The sequence below is a fragment of the Corapipo altera genome, unplaced genomic scaffold (genome assembly GCF_003945725.1).
Source record: "Corapipo altera isolate COAL_440 unplaced genomic scaffold, ASM394572v1 23, whole genome shotgun sequence".
In the NCBI taxonomy this organism is placed as follows: domain Eukaryota; kingdom Metazoa; phylum Chordata; class Aves; order Passeriformes; family Pipridae; genus Corapipo; species Corapipo altera.
Genome location: NW_020884878.1, coordinates 13,120,522 through 13,143,953, shown reverse-complemented (window position 1 = coordinate 13,143,953; position 23,432 = coordinate 13,120,522). Strand labels below are relative to the sequence as shown.

The following is a 23,432-nucleotide window of genomic DNA, read 5'->3' as shown; positions in this document are numbered from 1 at the left end:
CTGGAACAGGCTCCCCAGGGAAGTGGTCACAGCACCAAGCCTGACGGAGTTCAAGAAGTGTTTGGACAAGGTTTTCAGGTATATGGTGTGACTTTTGGGGATGGTCCTGTGCAGGGCTAAGAGTTGGATTCAATGATCCTGATGGACCCCTTCCAACTCAGAATATTCTATGATTCTGCGAAAAAGTTCATTATCTATCTGAACAAGTTGCAGGCCATCACTTCCATATCCATTACATGGCTGCTGAAGGGAAAACATGTATGTGACTAACTTGGGAAAATTAACAACATGTACAGTATTAAGTTTATTACTTGTCTTCCACTTGAAATTCTTTCAAGTGTTCTTTAAAAAAACAAATCAAATTTAGACAAATTTAGTTATCAGTAAATTATAACATCCTGACTCCTTGAAAGCAAATCAGACATTCCAGGGAAAAAGAAATTAAATCTACACTGAACAAAGCCTTTAAGGCACTATTAGACATATTTTCTAGAACTGCTGCACACTGACAGATGAGAAAAAGTTAGATTACATAAAATATATCATATATTTATTCATGTTCTTGTTAAATATAAATGTAGCTTGATCCATTAGAATTATGTTAGTATAAATAAAGCTTATATAATTGATTCATTAGAAGAAGATTCTGCAGTGCATAAACACATGGAAAAAGAATGATGTACATATAGGACTCTCTCTAAAAGTATTTATATGACTCACATTTTCATTACATAGATTAGTCTGACAGAATTTTCTGTAGCTACTCCCAATCATATGCATGAGGTAAAGAAAACTAATGTCCCCATTTTGATGTAGAATAAAAATCCCTCAGATTTAAAGCCTTGATTCATAGGCATTTGTGGACACAATTACGAAATTATACTAGTGGGTCATTTGTCTGTGCATGATATATCTATCCATGGTGGAATTGCCAACAGTCATACAACAAACAAGTAAAAGAGCAGAAAACTGGATGCTGAAACTGGAATATGAATATTTTTCTGATGCTTCCCAATGTGCTTTCTTTTTCTATGTTTACAGACAAGATATTCACAATTCTTTAGGAAATTATGCAAAACGCGTGGACAATGCTTTATTCCTCTCTCCTGTGTTTGAAAAGTACAGCTGTTGTCTAATACTGCAAGAAAGCAGAGGAGAGCACTTGAACAACTCCAGACAATTAAAAAGAGCTTGGCATCAGCTCTCCTATCAATAGCAGAGACAGAAATTTTTGTGAAGGACATTTAACAGTACTGAATTTATAAATTCTGTTAAACAAAACTACTAAGAGAAAGAAGCACTGTTGCTACTTTCTCTAACCCCAGAAATTAACTGGTAGTGAAGTTCCAGTTAACTGTTGGACCTTGGGATTTCAAGATTTCCATCAGATTCAGACAAAGATTCAATTCTAGAAAGTTAAAGTTCACTAAGAATAAAGCCTTTCTTGCTCTAGCAATAACTACAAATTGATGAGACTCATCTTATAAAAATCTAAAAATGTATTTTTTAAAATTTATTCCAAATTCTGCCCAAAGATGCCCAAGCAACTCCTCTTGAAGAAAATGAGGATCAAGCCATTTCACATGAAGACTGAATTTTAAGTAAGTCACACCTCTGTCTACAAGTTATCAGACCATTAAATAATAAACTAAAAAATGTATGAATCCAAAATAATGAAACAAATGTTATCGTGTGACTCTCCACAATTTATTTTATTTATAATATATGAAAGAAACTCCTGGAAAATTTTACAGCTGGATATTTCAACATAAATTGACGTGACCATGGCAGGACTTGAGATACAATGCACAGAATTGCTCTTTTTTGATCCAATAAATGCTTTGCAATGGAACCGTATATTAAATGTTCATCTCTTACAATTAATCTGGCTTAAAGAGATTCATTCTGCAGTCACTACATTGAAAAATTCCCATGGAGTTCAGTATTCACTGTAGTGTGATTACTACAAGACTATGTTCAGGTTTATCAAATTAGTAAATACACATCATATCTAAGAGTCATTCATGCTTGTGAGCAACACATATAAAATGTGAAGTGCACAAAGATATTTCAAGAAAGAACAATACTGACCTAAATACAACAGGAGGACGACCATTTTTGTGTTTTACAAAGATACCATCAAGACATGCTCCAATGAATATGTCACTTCCTTGGCTGTCCTGTAAGAAGTTGCAAAAAGTTATGTAAATACAGAAAAAAGCCTTGGAAAGCAGAGTTACAAGAAAAACAACTGCTTTTATAATTCTGGAGGAGAAAATTCTGAGTGGTGTGGATTTGGGGTTTTATTTATTTTTGGCAGGAAGCAACCCTTCTAAACAGTGAAAAAAAGGCAACTGAGACAAAGATCAAAGCCCTGTTTACCTTTGCAGGATAGGTCTCTTCACCATAGCCCTCCATTCTTTCTACTTCTTGCATATATAACATTTCCGCATCAGGAGGAGTAAGGCCTCTACAAATAAAAACAACAATCAGCTTGTACAGCCAATAAGAAAAAAAAATCATCTTCATTTTGCTCTGAATGACACCACCAAAGCTTGAAAAGCATTCCCAAGACATCCAGGAAATCATCAAATCATGCTGTTTCTATCTGTTCCAGTGGCTGATATTTTTCTCAGCCTTTACACTTTGATTCTAATAACTTCTTTCTCTCAGGCATCTTTAGGGGTAAATGGCAATAAAGACCAGTCAAAAATTATCATCTCTTCTAATGGCAGACAATTATCACATTCTTTTTTGAATTCACCATTGTCTCCATATTTCCTCACCTTATCAGAATGATTATACTGGCACAGGTGTTCAAGACCTGAATTTCCCCTACAGCAGTATTCACAATGAAGTTTGATATTCCACATTTCAGGAAAGATAGATTAATTTTCTAAATGCTGACAGAGTTTTAACTGTAATGGTGTGAGAATATGAGGACAAGATCTCTAGGTAAAGGTAGCATTTTTTGTACTTACACCAACTGACAAAGTTTTCTCACAGACTTGCAGTAGTGTCACAGGGATAAAAAGCTTGTGTTTACCTACCCACCAACATACCTCAGTTATCTCTTAAGAGTCATTATTTTTACCTGCAAAATCCTGTCATTGCTATGTCTCTCAATACTTTTTCAATCATCAATCTCTCTGTTTCTTCACTTTTTCCTAATGTTATGCAGATTAAATTTTCTTTGGTGAATCTTAACCATGCAATCTTTTTACAAATGCATTTCAAAGATAAATGGAATTGAAATTTCCAACTGTTGTTTTAAAAGTATACAGTGAAAAATTTTCAGTATTACCCACATAATCACAAACATTTTTTGCTGATGAACTGACAACAGAGAACTTAACTTTCCTTTGTCCTGGTCTACTGCACCTTTTACCTAAGATCATAAGACTTCTGGCACACTTACTGTCTCTACATTTCCACTGCCCTCATTACTTGCCAAAGTTGTTTATCAAGAAACATCCTTACTGCAGTCACAACTTCATACAAGAAAGTTTCAGAAACATAAAGGTGAAGTCACACTATTTAATATCGTCCTGCATTCTTAATTTTCAAGCAAAATCCTCTTATTTATTTTTCTAGATACTCTGTTCTCTTTTCACTTCCATTCAGCAGAAAATCTTTTAACTTTGATGGAGATGTATTAGAGAAAAACTCATTTACATAAGAGGTGAAATTAATTCCACTGTCTTCTGAGATTCACAATGTTTTGAGCTACTGAAGATCAAAATTAAGCAATAAAGAGTTTTAGACATGTTACCTGTACTTCTGATGTAGCAAGGCAACTTTCTGTGTTGCTTCTTCCAGTATTTTTTCTTCTTGTAGCCAACCCTTAAGGTAAGAGAGCATTTATGTAATGAAATACAAAAAAAATTCTACAAAATTAAATGGTTATAGTTTCCTTACACAGGTGAATCAACTCTCCACTCTAGTGTTGAAAATTAGGTGCTGCAATATGCACACAAATAAACCCAGAAAGCACAAACATTGTTCTGAAGTGATTTTACTCACTTTTCCATCTACAGTCCGACCTTCTTTTCAGTGTAATACACAATAAAATTGAAAAGGTCCTGCAACATCTTTACTTCTGTGTAATATAAGGTGTGATATCTCACTCCAATCTCAAAGAAAACCTTTACTAAATTTGATGACCTAGGGAGCAGTAAGCTGGATGGATCATGGAGTCTTAATAATAATGATTTGCTTTTACCGATTTTAAGAAAGTTTTAAATTTAAATTTTTCAATTTAAGAATTTAAATGTATCAATTTAAAGTGAATACTTACCACTGGAAACAAAGCAAATCTTTGTAGAAACTCCTGGGATTCATACTGATCATAGTCTCCAAAATCAGCTAAAAAAAATAAAAAAATTCTTGGAGTCAAACATTTTTAACAAAATTATTTAATACCCAATTAGTTGCAGCAGGATCTCCAAGAAACGAATCTCTCCATCGTATTGAACTATGATCTGGAAGTAAAGCAGTGGAATAAACTAACCAGTAGTGTTTAAGAAGAGGAAAGGTAAAAACACATCCCATCTTTTTACTTTGTTCATAAAAATTGATAAAACTCCATGTGAGAAGAAGAAGAAATTATAAAACAATCAGAATCCAAGTTCCATAGTACTCTGATTTTTAATCACAGAATGGTTGAGGTTAGAAGGGGCCTCCAGAGATCCAGCCCTAAGCAGGGTCAGCTACAGCAGATTGTCTCAGAGCTTTCTCCAGGCAAGTTTTTAATATTCTGGCTCTATCTTCTTTACTTCCTCCTGTCAGACACCTACAGTACAGCACCAATGACAGCTCTAACTTGCAGCTTTACTCAAACACTGCACAGAGCAGCTGGAGCATCCTTCAGCTTACAAGACTTCTACAGCTCCTTGCACCCAGCCATGCAGAAACTGGGAGCTAGAAGCCTTCCCAGATTCAGGGGTATGCTCAGAAAGCACTTAACAGTTTATGTCATGACAAAGAGCATCCCAAGAAATCTCCCCATTTTTCTGTTTCCACGAAAAAAAACTAGCTACCATTTCAAAGAAAACAGTCTAAATTGGAAAAGTTCTGTACCAGCCTCAGAGGAGAAACTGTGGAACAGCAATCTGCATGGAAAGGCTGCTCCCAAAAGTATAAATACAATCCCTGAGTATACAGATCCTATTTACAATACCACAAATTCTCATCTCTATTAGTATCATTTTAGAGACATTTAGGAACCAACTTTGTATTAAACATTAACAGTTAATATGCAAGTTATTTATGATGGAAGGGCAGCACTTGAGACATCCTACACCAACACGGCTCTTGAGATAAAGTAGTGTTTAGAAGTAGCCTATTGTAATCATATCAAATACAGATCATTCTTGAAAACAGTTCACTTGGAACTGCAAATACTGCTTCTGTTCACTCACCAGCTAAAATTAACTAACCTACCTGGTATAAGCTACTTCACTCATCAGAGCACATTAATTTATGACCTACATTTTTTCTGAGTTGTTTTTTCACTGTGTTATCAACACATACAGTTTATCTCTTACATAAGACTGAAAATGGAAGGTGAAAGCTAAAAGGATAAATACTTTCCATCTGGATGAGGATTATATTGAAAGATTTGTATAAACAACCCACCGAGCAGAGGGACATTTACACTGTCCAAAGATATGAAAACAACAAAGCAAGATTTTTCAGTTGAAGACTATTAAAACCTGGCTTGGAATTAACAGATTCACTGTTATACAAACAAGGCACTAATATAATTCATCCTACTCCACTGGAAACTACATTTTCAAAAAACTTAATCATCGTCTTTATTGTGATACAACCAATACATATATATAACTAAAAAAAAAATACAAAAAAAAAATCTTTGGTTGTATATTCTGCCAATGATTTTAAGTTTCTTTCAATTTTGGCAGATTTACAACTGCTGTTAGATATACTGAAGTGACATTCACTGTGAATGATATACAAATAATAATACACAAACACACTAAACAAAGCTGTTGCTGTTGAAAACTTTAGAGATATTTAATATCAAACAAGCATGGTAGCAGGGAATACCAGACATGGTCAGTGCAGACAGACTTAGTCCTCATGTATATTCTGTCCCATCTGACCCTAGTTAGGAAAAATAAAGCTGCCACTTTCATGTAGATATCACAGAAATGTGTTTTGGGGAGTGATTTCAACACAGGAATTGCTAACAGTCTTGCATACTAGCTTGAAATATTCTTATGTGTTAGGATATTTGGGAGATAAAGTGGAGATACAAGTACAACTGTACATTCAAATTTACTTATTTATGAAGACATGTCTCTTCTCTTGTTGCTATGACAGAACAAAGAGTCTTCATTAACAGAAACAGAAGAAGGGTCTGTTGATGTAAGCAGACATCTAAAGCCTTTGCCCCCAAAGGAACTCCAATGTCTAATTCAAATCCAGTTCCTGAAAGTACATATTAGATACTCAGGTACAGCTCTGAGGACTGCACAGAAATACCAAGTTCGGGGCCACTGGTGTAAGTGTTCCCTCTCCTCAGCCCATATGATGACATTCTAAGGAACAAGCCTTTCATAGCTTACTGACTTGGGTCTTTGAGTGATAAACAGAAAACATGCAATAGAAAATATATCATCAAAGTTTCTGATGCAACATTAGCTAGCTGGCACAATTCCTTACTTACCCTGAACAGCCAAACCAGCCAGATGTATTGCTTGTTCCAGTGTGCAAGGAATGTTGCCCTCCAAGATATCTTTCTTTAATTGCAGATAATACTGATACCTACATGGAAAAAAAAAAAGAAAAAGCTAACATGGGCTTCTTAATTTAAAGAGAGAGCAGATTAATATGCCTGCATTTCCTATTCCTCTCTGCATTCTCAGTTTGAGTGGAGGGTAGTCACCCTCATCATTCAGATCCACTATTTCAAGGCCTTTGTTAACTCCTGCCTCCCTTAACTTTCACATATTATTCCAGAATCAGTGATCTTAAATAATCTCCACAATTTCCATCTACTCCTATACTCTCATAATTTTTTTTATTTTTGCCTCTTCCATCCTTAATGTTGCTATTATTGTCCCTAAACAATGTTCAGTAAATTGCTGCTGTATTACTGCCTTCTCTTCCAATAGATCTAGCACTGCACATCCTCTCAATCCTGATAGTGACTTTCATTTCTGCATTACAACTTCTGAGTGCATTTTGTTCTCACTTGCAAAGCACCATTTTTGTCCTTTAATCTAACCTTCCCCTGTGTCGTCTCTTGTACATGCAACTTGCTGCTAGCTGTACCATTTGTTCACAGTCTGAGCCACTATTTTCCTGAAGTCTTCTCCCCCTTTCAGCTTTCCAAGGAATTCCCTATCTTGAGCCTAAAACACCTCAAAACTGCCACTACAGCTACACAGATTTTTGTCTTCTATAATTCTAGTTTTAAAAACTTCTTGACCTCCTCATATTGTACATCAACTTTTGTGAAGCAAGGCTTTAATACTAAGAACATGGAAGTATGTGCTATAAATCATTCAGTGATTAGAAAGCTCAGGTAAATGCCCCATACATTTTATTTATATTATTTGATAGCTCTCTTCCCTCACTAATTACTGGCCTGTTAAATACAGTGACAATTTATAAATATTGTTTAGACTCTTCGAGATCCTACTATAAAAAAACAGTACACCATATAATAGTACATAACATCCTTACACAATACACAGAAGAACAGCTGGGACTAAACCCAGGCCTTAAAAACAAAGAAAGGAAAAAGCCACCACATATCAAGGCATTTGGGGAAACAAGTCTTCCCAGTCAAGAAGTGGAATGTAAATCCTTTCCACATAAACACTATTAAAAGTAAACATACAGATGAAGAATCTTAACACTACCTCGAAATAGCACAAATACCATCTCTTTTTATTTATGACATTTCCATTTCCTGGTGTGCATTAAACATATAAGTTGCTTAAACATGCTCAATCTCATTTATATTGAAAAGGTATGAAAAATGCACAGATTTTTTAAATTAATTCAGACTCTTACTGTCATATATCAAAGCAAGCACCATCCTATAGGACTTGAGTATAAGGTTGACACGTAGATGTCTGCTTTCTACCTGGCAGTACACTGCAAAATTGTTGCTAAAGCTCCAGCATAAACATCATATTCTTTAAACAACTGCCAGAGAAGACTCCTGAAGCGTTTTCAGGCAATTTAGCTATTCAATGCAACACCATGATACTAATGCATCCTAGTACACCAACAAACACAGAATCTGAATCAAAGATTTTTAAGTCAGTAAAATTGCTGAGAAATAGCACAAAACTGGAGTTTTCAGGAAAAAGATAATCTTTCAGAAATTACACATTGAACACTAAAGCTGCCAAGCATTGAGCAACAAATAACAGCAGCAGTGTCTGCACCAAGAGGCTTATCTCCCTTAAAAGCTTTCACACCACATTCAGCAGAAAAGGTGTCTGGCAGGGTATTTTAGCAACACAGTATATAAACACAGTTTCATGTAACCACAGAATAAATTAAACTGGAAAGGACCTCTGAGTGATCATCTGGTCAACTCCCCACTCAAAGCAAGGCCCACTCGAAGTTATCAGCTTAAATGGGTTAATTAATGCAAGCACATATTTCTTAACTTTAATCCACTAGAAGCCAATGTATAGGCTCATAAGAATAACTAGCCAGTATACATGCTCAATTTTACTCTTCCCCCTGTAGTCAGCATCAATTACATGATGTTCCCCAGTTTCACAGTAGAAATGTGTACATGATATCAGAAATAGCATCCATATTTATGGCTCAGTGATACACAAAAAAAGTCACAAGCTGAAGCTTAGCCTGTAGCTTGCCAGAGGATTGTACTGAAAGTACAGAAAGTACTGAAAGCAAAACAAAGGAAAGCACAGCTCAATAAAATCTGCACCTGCTTTGTGCAGGATGGATGTCCACAAAAGCAACATATGGCTCTTCAAAACAAGCAAACAAAAAAAAAGAGACAAACATAAAGAGACTAAAACAATTAAAAGTCTGACCATGCGAGTATGCCTGTTACTTAAAACAGGTTTGAACAGATTCCTAAGATCACAAAAAAGATACCTGTTTGCTTAATTTATCACATATTCCAAATATTCCAAAGGTAAATAAATACACAGTTTGAACATAAATTCTGCCTAAAGTAATTTTCATTTCTATAAAGGTGAGGGAGTGGAAAGCAGACAACTTTGAAATTAACCATACATTTTAAGAATGCTGAAAGCAAATTTTTAGACACATGTAAGAAGTTTACCTGGTAATCTCCTGCTGAAGCTGAGAAACAGTAGGCACATAGAACACTACTCCAAAATACACAGTTGGCTCCAAGGCGTATTTGTCCAGCTGCTTTTTCAGAGGCTTGTCCAAATCTACCCATCTGCGTTGATTCTGCTTATTATAATACCACAGGCTGAAATACGTAATCTGAAAGGGGCATTTCAGAGATGAAAAAAAGTTAATATTGTGATATTAGATAAAATGTATTGTGTGAAAGTCTCGCTACCTAGAAATAAATGGTTTAAAACACTAAGGTTATGGGTTATTGAAAACTTCAGAGAACTGCAGAGACATTTAACATCAAAAGTAGACACTAATTCCAGATAACCAACCCACATACATAAGGTCCTCCACCTAAAACAACACTAAACTTACTTTTTACTTGCAAACAGTTCATAACTCTTTTGTGGCAACTCACAGATGTTAGCAGTAGGCATTCAGGTGTGACAGGAAAGCTAAGGGAAGTGAGGAAGGCAAACAGAAACCGACACTGGACAGCAGGAGAGCAAAGCATGGCTTCTCTGGGGAAAGGCAGCCAGGCTCACATGGGATGCTGAAGGACAAAAGTGCACAGGACAGCTGGTCAGCCAAAGGCAAGCACATTAAAGCATATGCATGGTTCACCATATGCACGGTTCACCCCATAAGCAAGAAAATGAGCAGATACAGAGGAGCAGCTTGAGTGGGCAACTCCTGCCAAGCCCAAACACAAAACACAGTTTGCACTGGAACAGACAACCCCGAGAGGCTGAGGGGTGTCACCCCCGGAAAGTTAAAATGCCACTGGACAGCATCTTGAGCAACATAATATAACTCGGATTAGATCTCTCTGAGAAGGAGTCTGGATCAGAATATTTTTCCATTGCTCCACGACATGGTTCTAAATCCACACTCCAGAGTCACTCATTCAAATTTAAATTTCTCCACTATGTTTAAACTGATTAAAATCTGCTCCCACAGTACTTATTTCATTCAGTACTGGACCAGCAGACAGACATGAACTGGAAACTATTCATGTTATTATCACAGAAAAACTAGATATCATAATTAGAAGTGTTTTAACTGAGGGAGGAAGATAAGTGAATATTTCGAATTCCCAACTATGTCTGTAGGTATTTACATGGAAATTCTCCAAGTCCTTGCTACATATACTTTATTATATGTAGAAATGGTAGAAATACCAACACCTTCAATCCAACACTTTTTTACATATATTCAGATGTTTTTAACATACAAAAGAAAGCTACTAAGGATGAAGTTTTATAAAACAGAGGAATATTCATCATAATGATTTCTTTTCATCAGTAATTTCTGTGAATTAGACATGGAAAGACTGTCTACCTAGCAAAAAAACTATTTACTGTTTTTTTCTCAGAAGGTCTAGCATTTTGATAATTTGGAGTACAGATTTGAAACTCATTGGGGAGCAACAAACAGACGGTAGTAGAGAAAGGCCACTTTAGTACATTCCTGCAAAAACTCGCCCATATATACATCTGAAAATTCATATACATAAATTCTCTTAGTTTATAGTCTAAACAGGATGAAGAGTCTACCCTCATGGGACTCCAGCTATTCCTTACAGCTCTGACAGGCTATGTGTGCAACAACCACAGCACAGGTAGGTCTGTTCCATCCCAAACTTCACGGACAGCAATGGAGTCAATGTTCCGTATCAGCACAGATCATTAAGTCATTTGGAGCACAAATCTCAGGGTGCAGCATTAAATTAATAAAACCCTCTATTCCATAACATCTCTGGGATAATAGCAGAAGTAGGAAATCAGAGCCAACTCTAAGACTCTAATGTTCCTTTGACATTGCATACTGGCAAAATATACTTCTTTGCTGCTCTCTAAATTAGCATCAACAGAGTTCTATGTGATTGTTAGTGGGTTTTGGTGTTCTGGGTTTTTTTCCCCCAATGTTTAAAGAAAATCCTCTAAGTTAAAATTACTGCTACCATGTAATAGCAAAATTAGTATTCACAAGATAATAAATAAATATTTTAGGATGAAGTCTGCCCATTTAGTCTTAAGATTCCTTCTATAAACTCTAAAACAACTCTGGTCCTCTCTGATAAAAAGACATGCTTTAATACAGAAAATAAATTGAATTACCACTATTCATATAAGAAAAAAGCAGTTTTTTCAGTATAGAGTAAGATATTTGGAGAAAGTGCAGAATGCTGATATAGACAAAATAGTTTCATGGTTGGGAAAGTTTAAAAATCATCATGGAGAACCAGACTACTCTCACATCAGAAACAGAGTTCTCTTGTAAAGCAAACCCTACGAACCAAATTTTTCACAGGTGGATGCTGCGTGCTCATCAATTCTGAATTCTGAAAGCCAAGAGTCAAATTTCGGAAGTCATAAATACTCTGAGTTTCCAGGAATATTCCAAGGAATATGGCTCTGAATACAAATCCTATAAATGCTGATTTCTAAATTTCTCAGTCCAGGCATACAAAGTTTATTGATACCTTAAGGAACATTTGCTTTTATTTCTATTCCTCGATCCACTAACCATTAGGCATAGTGTGTGGGGTAACCTCCACCATCCCTCAAGGATATTGTGAAGACAGTATCTTAAGATTCTGTAAGATGTTAGGAAAAAAAAAACAAACAGTAGTACCACAGAAACTCCATTATGAAAGAAATATTATGTTCACTGCAACATCACATGCAGAAAATAATAAAATGTACCAAATGACTGAGTACGTCTCAATCCTTCCTGTGCACTGAGTAAAGAAAGGAACACGTGTAAAAGGTTGTATTTCTTTTTCATTACAAGACTGTTGACACCACACACAGTCGCAGGAGCCTAAGTCAGACTGTGATGCTGACATTCTGTAACTTCTGAGGGTTATCAATGCAATGAATGTAAGTAAATTAGTGGACCAAAAAATAAAACAACAGTTAAAGTTGAACTATATGCCAGGAGCTACTTGATCTCACTCGCTAAGAAGAGCTCAAAAAAAGAAAGCCTTCTGTGCTGGCCCAGCCCACTCATCTGACAGGTCAACCACATCAGCCTTGGGCTGAGCACAATCTAAAATGTGGAACCACAACATTCTGTGCGAGAGCAGCAGCCATGGCAGAGACCAAAAGCAAAGGGTAACAGCTACAGTTGAAAGACTTCAATAAAGGATATCACACAAACACATTTGGAAACCAACTAAAAATATGCAAAAACAATGTGTAACAATTGTTTGAATAACTCATTTGCATCCCTGGTGTACTTAAAATTCATAGAAGCACAGATGCATAACAAAGGTGAGGAGAAAAAGAACACAAACTTCTATTAACATCACCACTGTTTGACTCTCTGATGTAAGATACTCCTGGTTCTACACCCTGAATCTAAACTGAAGGTATAGACAATTTTTAAGGCATGATGATCACTTAAACAGATCTGTATCTTTGAAACACTGACTGCTTTTTCTGACCTACATATAGAACAGAGTAGTAACTGGCACAACAGACTACCAAAAATGTTTCCACATTTTAAAATACTCTCTGGAATCCAGCATATCTTTAAACAAGCCAACCAAAATACTATGGACCAAAGCTGGTCTTCTGACTTCTATGCAAACCTTTCACTTTATTTCAAGGGCAGAATTTGATCCTGTGAGTTTTCAGAGGACCTTATGCACCCTGGAATATTCGCACTGATTAAAATAGAATCCACTTTTATTCATTGCTAAAACATTTTATTATTAGCAGCTCAGGACAACATCCAATACTAAAAAGAATGGCATGACATAATTCTTAAAATATGTTAAGCTGTTAAGATTAAGACTACTTTGAGGTTTGTTTATTTTAGTGACTTATTCATGACCCAACCCCTCTAAAGAAAATCAAATAGAAATAAAAAGAACATATAATTTCTGCACAGTTATTTTCTACCTATTTGCTTTCTGACACTAGCAACAGGAATAGTAAATATTTTTGCATAAAAGTTCAGGAGCTATGAAGAACACAAAAGTATCAAAAGCCCAACACAGTATTGCATCAGGAACAGTGTGGCCAGCAGGTCCAGAGAAGTGATTCTTCCCCTGTACTCAGTGCTGGTGAGGCCACACCTCGAGTACTGTGTCCAGTTCTGGGCCCCTCAGTTCAGGAAGGATATTGAGGTGCTGGAGCTGGTCCAGAGAAGGGCAACGAGGCTGGTGAAGAGACTCAAGCACAGGTCCTGTGAGGAGAGGCTGAGGGAGCTGGGGCTGTTCAGCCTGGAGAAGAGGAGGCTCAGGGGAGACCTCATCACTCTCTACAACTCCCTGAAAGGAGGTTGTAGCCAGGTGGGGGTTGGTCTCTTTTCCCAGGCAACTATCAGCAAGACAAGAGGACATGGTCTCAAGTTGTGCCAGGGGAGGTTTAGGTTAGACATTAGAAAGAATTTCTTTACAGAAAGGGTGGTCAGACGTTGGAATGGGTTGCCCAGGGAAGTGGTAGATTCTCCATCCCTGGAGATTTTTAAAAAGAGACTGGATGTGGCACTTAGTGCCATGGTCTAGTAACCGCAGCGGTAGTGGATCAAGGGTTGGACTTGATGATCTCGAAGGTCCCTTCCAACCCAGCTGATTCTGTGATTCTGTGATCTCACAAATTGGTGGGAGTGGAGTGACTTTATGATTGAAGTCCACCAGACTTCCTAAGCTAAGCAGAGGAGTTTCATCAGGTATGAGTGCCATAAAACTACATTACTGTAGGTGATTCTGTTAAATCTTTCGGCATGATGTACTATGAGACTCAGTGAAGCGGGGCTGATCGATCTTAAGAGGAGACTAAAGTAACATCTTACTGTGGACTTCAATTGCCTAAGAGCAGGTTACAGAGAAGATAGAGCCAGTGTCTTCTTGTAAGTAATCACTGCAAGAATGAGAAGCACTGGGGACAAGCTGCAATGTGGGAAATTCCAATTAGATCAGGAAAAAAATTTCACAACAAGACTAGCCAAACACTGGAACAGATAGCCCAAAGAGGTGTCAAATCTCTATCCTTGGAGGCACATAAATTCACCCAGGCAACCCCTGAACCATCTGATCCAAGCCAGCCCTCCTGAGCAGAGAGTGGGACCAGCAACCCTCAGAGGTCCCCTGAGGCATAACAGTGTTCAGAGTTTACTTTGAACTTATGTATTTAATAAAATATTTCCCAGTTAATTTCATATCCCCTATTATAAATGTCACAAAATATCTTGTAGGATACAAACAGACTGGAAAAGAGAATCGTTTGGTAATGGTTAATACAGTGCCTTGTAATTCACCTACCTGCCTCGAGGGTACAGTGATCTGAGGAATCACCATCCTAAGATGCTTAAATTTTGATTGCTTTACAAAAGGCAAAATCCAAATTCTAAAGCAGTCTAATAATACTAAACAATAAACTAGTGCCTTTTCTTCAGAAGTAAAGAAAACCTATTCTGTCAAAGTTAGTATAAAACTGTATAGCAATTCACAATGAAAAAAAAATACAAGTGGTATATTCAAATTCTGCCCTAACTTTATAAAACGCTAAAGAAACCAAGGGCAAGGCTTTCTAATTGCCACTACTGTTTTCATGGAAAAACCTTAATTTTGTGCTGCTCAGTATAATAAGACTTTATCTGCAAATCCTTTCTCTGAATGTATATCTTTTTTTGTTCAGAAAAAGAAAGAACTGAAACAGTGATTTTGAGTAACTCTGTACTTCAGTTTATATTGGTTCCCACATTATAACTATAGCACACTTATAATTGATATATGTTTCAGATGGAGTCAAGTTTGCTTTTCAATGAAGTAGCATTTTTAAACTAATCAGATTACACACTGAAGGTCTGCATTTTTATATACATTCCTCCATGACAATTTCTCCTTCTCTAATTTTAAGGAAAATTTGGTTCAGAGAGGCAACCACAACAGTTCAACTATGAGCACTGCTTCTCCTCGTATTTCTCCAAGAATCAGCTACAAATTTGTCAGACTCTGATACAAGGTATAAACATAATTATGTCAGTAATCCCTCTGTCATACTTGGCCCAACATTTATTTGGCGTCAATATGGTTAATGATACATTTAGATGTAAGAATATTTATGGTTGCACTTGGTCTTACTTTAAATACACTCTTTTCATATGAAAAACACGTTAAAGAAATCACCAAATGAATTAAAGACTTTTTTGTGTGCGTATTTTCTCCAAAAAAGAACTGATATTTTAGAATTCAGAACAAAATTTTACAGCATAGTTCAAGCATTTCTGAAGCACAATTCCAGAACTTCCAAGTCATTCAGGATCCGGATAACCTTGGTTCCTTTTCCTATTCATGTCCAAAACAAACACAGGAACTTGCATATGCACAGCACATACTCTTCCCAGAAGTTCTCTACCATTGGTTCTTGTACTCTACCACATATCTGCAGTTAAGTCAGACTCTGCTTGTACATGGGAGCAGAATTTGCCCCTTCTTGCTTGTTTAGAAGTGTTATTAGTACACAGAAAAAAAAGGAAATTAACAAGAGAGAGAAACCAGTTATAGCACCTCCTGCCAAACACTTCAGAGATATCTAGCTATAATTTTTTTTAAAATCTCTATATTTTCAAGGATTTTATTTGTATACTCTTGCTCTAGATGCAAGATGAGCAGTGTTGCACATGCTTTGTGAAGTGGTTAACAATCAGAGCTCTCAGCAGTTTGTAAAAAACTTGTAGTTTCAGAATGGTTTTCTGTGACAGCTTTTTGCATAAATCAAGTTTGATTGTAGTTCTCTCATAGGATGAAAGACAGACTATACTACAAAGGGTAAGTAACTTATGTTCACTGTTTCCTTTGGCTTCTTTTCCCAGTTCCTCAGTTTAAGAGAGTTGGATTACATACCCATTGCTGATAAGTCACATTCTGGGAATACCAGAAAATAGTCTTCTTAGTTTAATGCATTCATTTCACTTTTCTATGAAGTTTACCATTCAGTAAAAAAATTAAATTGTCAACGTACATAAGACTGCCTAAACTCTATGTGTCCTTACTAGTATACAACTTGAAAATTGAGCAGTACCAATTGGAAAATTGAAAGAAAAATAGTGTTTAGCCACACAAAGCATAATTTCAAGACTACTGATTCACATAAAGATCTGTTAAAACAAGTATCTTAAAAGACAGCACACTATCAAAAATAAGCTGTTCGGTTCACTGGCCAAATTCAGTAATTTCAGACTACACCAGAAAGAAAGAGGCATTTACAAACGTTACCACTGAATGTGTAAAAAAAGGTAGAGGTTCCCCTCAGGCCTCATGCAATAAACTGTTTTGAAGATGCATGGGAACCGCCTGTCCTAACTGTGTAGGCCATATACAGTAATCCAAGACTGACCTTGTATTTCAGAATGACACTGAGCCTCAAATAAACACTCATACTTTCATGTTTAACACTTAGAATTCACACTCGTGCTTCAAGGGTGCTCTGTACATTAAAAATATGCAACATCTTATGGAAAATCCTTTGTATTTTACAGTATCAAGGACTAAAGTTGTCCTTGCAGCTTTAAGAAAAGTGCTGAACCAATTTTTCTTTCTGAAAACTTTCTACTAAACAAGTAGTCAGGAACGACTCAGTATCTGCTTGGCAAATCTGACTCTTTAAAGGCAGAACAACATTTTTTGAATGCAAGCTCTGGAAAGTAATTTATATCCCTATTTTTCATTCCCTTTAATTGCAACACATTTTCCCGCCAAAATAATCCATGCAAGAATGCATGGCTGAAGGAATCTGCTCAGAGTTCAATAGTGTACTGTCAACTCCCTTAGTCTGATATATGGCTCTTATTTGAGGGAATTGCATCTTTTGCTCTCTCTTTTTTCTTTTTTTAAACAGATTTTTAGGAGTGATTTCAAAGAAAGAGATAATGAAGAATAGCTGAAAAAAACATGCCTCTCCAATGATCTGTGACTAGTTTAATAAAAGCTAGCAGTCATCATTCAGGAAGACAAAGCATTTGCGTTTTGCAACCTAAATACAGTAAAAATTCTACATTTTCTGTTGACTTGGAAATTCCACCTGAAACTTGATCAATAAAATCAACAGACTCTATTCACACAATGGTAACTGAATTCTGAATATATGGTATCTGATGTGTTCTAAGTAAACAAGAGTAGTTAGATTCTCCCTTCGCCAGAAGGAGAAAGATTTTTAAAAAAAAGTCATACTGTTGCAGAGAATTGAATTTTCCAAAATAACTGTGCACGAAAAAGGGATTTGGAGACTCTATAAGAATGCATATTGCAACTGAAAACAAGCGCATAAAGCAAGCACTTAGAGATTAATGGATTCACATCTATTTCATTCATATACTATTCTCCAGACAGAAAAAAGGAAAAGTATTTCTGAAAACAAATGACTACATATAGCATTTCCTACTGAGGATCCTACAGTAATGCATGCTGTGTAAAGTAATAAATGTTTGCAGGATTTAGTCCTAAATATATTTGCTCAGGACTTGAGCAAAGTTACAAACAGTTGCCATTGCTTGACAATAAAAAGACAACATTTTAAAAGATCATAGTTATAAATGCAAACATTTATTATTACTCAGTTATTTTCACAATTACTCATATTTTCATTACCTAAGTCCATGGTTTTCATCCTGTATTTGAAACCCATAATCAAAACACCACTCTATGGCGGACCACATAACAGGACAGTAGAATATTTTTCAGAACAATGTTAGCAACCCTAAACTTTTATTATTAGTTTCCTCTCTCCTGTTCCTCAGAATTGCACACGCTGTAACAATTCAATGATTACAAAATGAACTAAACCTTTTGAGACTCTAGGGGGAAATGTCAATTCATCCAGGACTGAGAGCATTCAAATACTGCAATGAAACAACCAGTGTTCAACACTGTAAAGCATTGGTTCATATGTTGGTAATCTATGCAGATTTCTATAAACATCTTGCAGCTCTGTATTTCAGAAGGGAATCATCACTCAATACAGGAGATATATGAATAATCACTAAATGTGAGGAAGAGCAAATTTCAGTTGCAAAAGGATCCTTCAAATTATCAGGTAAGGAATTTTTTGGGAGAAAGTCAGATGGACAGATATATACAGATTTATCTAGCGCAAAACAGGTTTCCTCATGAAGCCAGAACTCAATCTGTATGTCTACATGCGTGCTTCAAGACAGTGTCTGCAAACACGTTTGTGGTATTTCAACAAGCAAGACAAATAATTGGTCACTGGTACACTTATCACATTTTGTGCTTTAGGTTCTTTTCACAGCACTAATCCATCAGAAAAAAAATACATTCACACAAATAACACTCTTTCATATCCCTAGCTAAAAGTTGACTCAAATCTTGCAGTAATTCTTAACCATGTGGTTTAGGTAGAATTCTTTCTTGCTTTGTGGGGTTTTTTTAAACAGAATTCTCAGCACTGTCAGGTTTAAAAAACAGTTGCTTTGTTTATCACCGTTCAGCTTTATCCACTGACACTTCTCACGTGTTCTCCCTTCGGACATTCCCTAAGCTTTAATGTCGGTTTGCAACTGTTTTGGAGCAATCCAAGTCCCCATAAAGAACAGAAGATGAATAAACCATGGGAACACAGGATAGCTTCTCCAGTAAAAAAGCTGATTGCCCTACATGGTAAGGATTTACCACATAGGATATCTCTCACAAGAGATAAATATTACACTTTTGCTCAAGAGTTCACTTACCTCCCGCAATTCAAGCCTCTGAGCCACTGCTTCCAGACTTTCCTGGCCGGTGCTTTCCACTGACAGCGTGAACTCCACAAATTCATTGTTAAGCAGCTGGATACGAGCCACCAAGCAGCTCTTGCTGGATACTGTGTAACGTCGAGTTCGTTTCAATTTTAACCCAAAAGGTAGAGGCATCTTCTTTTTCCCCCACAGATGGCTACTGTTAAAGAGCTACTACCACTGGGACCTTGAGAGGGGCCGGGAAGTTGTCTCCTCTCAACAGGTAAGAAGCTGTAAAGTCTCCAGAGATCAACCAGCAGCAGCAGTATCCATTAAAGACAAGCAAGTTTTCCACCAAGAAACAAGCAGAAGAGACATCCACTGGAATCCTAGCACGGAGCAAAAGAAAAAGAGAATAAAAACAAGAATCAGAAATACTTTGACTGAAAGGGGAATGGTAACATGGGAAAAATAACATGTATATTTTTTCTAAATCTAAATAACCAGTCTACTTTTCCAAAATGCAGAGCTGTTATGTATTCAAATAATGAAATAAGTACCGGAGTTTCTGGTTTTTCCACAGATGACACTGGTTTTTGGCGAGTTGATTTCTTTTTTTTTTAAACTCACAAGTGAATAATGAGTCTTAGTCAAATGTGGCTGCAATATCTTAAAATAAGTATGTATAAACTGAATCGGTATTTAAATGAAGGACTTCCACGAAGTCCAAGTTGCCTAAGGTATTTCTAATACCGAACAAAGCCACTTTCTCTACAAGCAAATCCAGCACTCTGGCTTGTTTTTCAGAGCATCATACAGCTCAGCCACTATCTGTTGGTGGATTAAATGCAAAACCAAGCCCCATAAAGGATTAAGGGGGAAAAAAAGAAAGGCAGGGAGGCATTAAAGCTCACACCTTAGCCATTTCCTACCAGATAATTAAAATGTAATTCCTCTAATTTTCTCTGAATTACAGCTATCTGTGCCATTATTCCTCATGCTAAACTTCTGCATGATGCTTCAGGTTATGCTTTGCTTCACCAAAAGAGTACATGAATTCTGAGAACCCTTTATTTTCTAATTTTTCCTTGAAAAACATACTCATTCCCAGGCTAAAGGTAGCCACCTATTTCCCCACCTTTTCCAAACACCTTCACACCTCCTCTCCTGTCAACTCCATCCCAAGCCTTGCCTTTCTCCTTTTTCAAGCGTTTTCTTACTGTGTGCACCCTGATCTAAGAAATTTGTCATAGAATCATGGAATGGTTTGGGTTTGAAGGGACCTTAAAGATTATCTAGTTCCAACCCCCCTGCCACCGGCAGGGATTCCATTCACTAGACCAGGCTGCTCCAACCTGGGACTGTGTGAGGCAGAGCAGGGCTGCAGGAGCAACGTGGGCCATGCCCGTGGGCACTGCCGCCTGGGATAAAGCCACACTGCTTTTCTCTCGTCTCTGCCCATGGACCTCTAGTGGCAGCGTTGCCCCGCCTGAAAACGGAAAGAAAACAGCAGTCTACTTTTTTTTTTTTTTTTTCAGGCTGGTATGTATTAGTAGCACCTATTAAAAGGTGTAATTCAATTTCCCAGGACTCTTAGGATGACCAGACAGGAGAAACGTGAGAATACCCATTTCTTTGGAACGGGCGAACCGGAAGAAGTAGTCTTTCTATCACACCTGTTTTTAAACTCAAAGGTATAGCTATAAACAAACAGATACCACATACTGCTCAGACCTTTATACACCTACCTAGAAACTTAATGTTATCCAACACAACCTCAAACTCTTTAGGCTGAAAACCTTGTATCAGCCTCCCTATTCCCTTGCAAGCAGCACAGCAAAGAAGAAAGGGAGGCAGAAAGACACTAAAGACCTTAAATGGGGAGAAAGAGGAGGCAGCGTGGCATTTTTCCCTAATGACATCTTTGCAACTCTACTCCAAAGAATGACCAGAAGCATATTTCATGACCACGTTTCTGATAATCTGGAAGCAGCTCTACCATCCTACACAATCCCTATCCTCAACAGATACCACTTAAAATCTTAGCTGAATAAGAAAAAAACCCTGACCCAAATGCCAACTAATTTATTTTTGGGTGCAGCTGTAGAATAAATAACAACGGATAACAGGTTTCCCTGAAAAATACAGGGATATACAGGGAATCCTAACTTTATTACTTGCTCCGCACTTTGATCTTCCAAATCCAGCCCTGCCTGAGCAGCATGCAGGGAATGCTCTACAGACAGAAGCTTTTAGTCCCCTGCCCACTGCCAGCAGAATCTCTCACTGGGTTTATTCCTGTTAGAGTAACTTTTGGCTGATTGACCTCAGCCCGTGTCCCCAAGCTTCCTCCCCCCACTTTCCAATACATTCTTTGCACAGTTACGCACTTTCTTTAGTGCTACAGCAATGAGGAAAACCAACTTACTCCTCTCTTTGAAAGCTGCAGTTAGAAATGCAGTGCTGTTTAATCTCAGGTTTTATGTAGTACCACTGAATACGAAAGATTTTCAAACTTTTGTGCCCATATCAGGTCCTTAAGAAAGTATTCTAAGGGCTTGGAAAGAAAAAAAAAATAATCATTAAACAAAGGCCAACCAGAGGGGTGAAATTTTCAAACCATCTAATGCTGACATGAGGAACTCCCAGACTTTCAGTTATTTCTCTATGCAGACAAGTAACAATGCCAGCATAGGAAGAAGTTTAGAGTAGAATTTTCAGAATATGCCAGCCAGGAGCATTCTTCAGGTTAAGATCCCTTGTTTGCATTTATTGGTCCACTGAGCATTTTCCCTAAATGATTTCATTTTAACTCAGTACATGTCTGACATAATCTTGATGACTTCTGAAACACATTTATAACAAGGAAAACTTAAGTAATTAACTTCCAGACCACATCACAAAGGACCAACTAAAAGAAAAAACTCCTGACATATAATAAATACTGTAGAATAAAGGCAAGTTGGATGAATAACACTGAGCTATCATTCAGTATCTTCTACTGCTAGCCATGTGTAGTTCCTGCAAACACAGCTGTGCTGGTTTTATTCAGCAGCTGAACATTCTGCAGAGCTAGGTGGTCTCACATTTGCCTTCTGCATTACTTTAAATTCAGACACATCTGCATTGTTTTAAAGCTCCTTTAGCAAAAATGAACTACATACTGCCAGGAGTTACAAATCCAACTAATGACCTTTACAGTAACAGGTCTTTATTTACCAAGCCTGGAATTTTCATGCAAGAGCTAAAAATGTTGTTAGTGGCCAAAGTTTGTATATCTTAACAGAATCCCGTAGTTTCAAAAACGCTATATTAGAATTTCAGCAACATGGCCATGACGGATGTGCGACTACTGAACACTTTCTCTTTTGCCTACACTCCCCACTCCCTCAATTATTAGTATTTTACTTTACAAAGATTTTTTTAACAGCCTGCATGAATGACAGTAATCAAAATAAAACTGCAATACATGATGGTGAAAAAAGGGTTCCTGTTATTTCAAAGGCTTGAAATACATATATTTATTTCAGAAATATTTGGGGAGCCAGAAAAAATAATCAGAATACTCCACTCTCCCCCTGTTTTACCAGTTAATCTTTGACATGACTCTTGGACTGAGAGAGCAGCAATAAGTGCGTATCTCAAACCTCCCCTACCTCCAGAAGCACAGTCCCACCGCCTTTAATTTTCAAAAAGTAAATGCTTGAAACTCTTCACCCTTACACTACACAGCAGAGAAGTTCAGCCGCTACGTTTTCACTCTGCCTGCTGTTTTCCCCTTACCTTGCAGAGCGATCCAAAGACACCGAGTCTCCTTTCACATACGTGTAGCTGAAAAAAGCCCTCAGTGCTCCAAGACTTTTTCTCCCGGAGCCATCTCATCTGTATTCCTCGGGAACTGACTTACTGTGTTCCTCTTGTCCGAAACAGCTGCTATCTCGGCTAACCCACCTTCTTCTCAGATCACTCATAGTGAAAACATTCCTCACTTCCTGTCTCAAAAAACTTGCTCTGGATATCATTCCACTGGGTAGAGAGCTGGGGGGTGGAAGAAAATATTACAACAAAATAAACCTGTGCCAGCCAGCTCTTCAGGCGGCCTCTTTCATGTGACGCTGTGCCGCATGAGCGCAAATTGCGTTCTCAGGAATATTTTCAAATCGCCCGTCCCTGTGTGCCTCTGTGTGTGTGCATTTAATTTCTTTTCCTGGAGGCGTTCCCCTCGCTCTATCCATGCGGAAGGATACGCTGAAAGAATTAAAGCGAAGGCCCGTATGCTTGTAGCCCATTACCTCAGAGAGTTGGAATGCCTGGCAGGGAGAATGTCAGCAATGAACAGCTGCTTCTCTGGCTACAGGGGCACTACAGAAATAGGGGTTACAACAAATAGCAGGCAATCCTTGCTTTTTTTAATCATA

General features: G+C 37.3%; 1 protein-coding gene across 2 annotated transcripts in view; it reads right to left on the bottom strand.

The window, feature by feature from the left end:
- Positions 1-23,212, bottom strand: part of PTPN21 (protein tyrosine phosphatase, non-receptor type 21) — a 42,419-nt gene extending 19,207 nt beyond the window's left edge. For both annotated transcript variants that reach the window (XM_027638400.1, XM_027638401.1), the window contains exons 1-8: positions 22,798-23,212; positions 19,030-19,403; positions 9,305-9,474; positions 6,692-6,789; positions 4,298-4,365; positions 3,773-3,843; positions 2,383-2,470; positions 2,092-2,180 (exon numbers count right to left, since the gene is read on the bottom strand). In XM_027638400.1, coding sequence (XP_027494201.1) covers positions 2,092-2,180; positions 2,383-2,470; positions 3,773-3,843; positions 4,298-4,365; positions 6,692-6,789; positions 9,305-9,474; positions 19,030-19,209 — 764 coding nt within the window. In that variant the 5' untranslated portion in view covers positions 19,210-19,403; positions 22,798-23,212. The remainder of the gene's footprint in view (positions 1-2,091; positions 2,181-2,382; positions 2,471-3,772; positions 3,844-4,297; positions 4,366-6,691; positions 6,790-9,304; positions 9,475-19,029; positions 19,404-22,797) is intronic.
- Between the last annotated feature and the right edge of the window lie 220 nt (positions 23,213-23,432).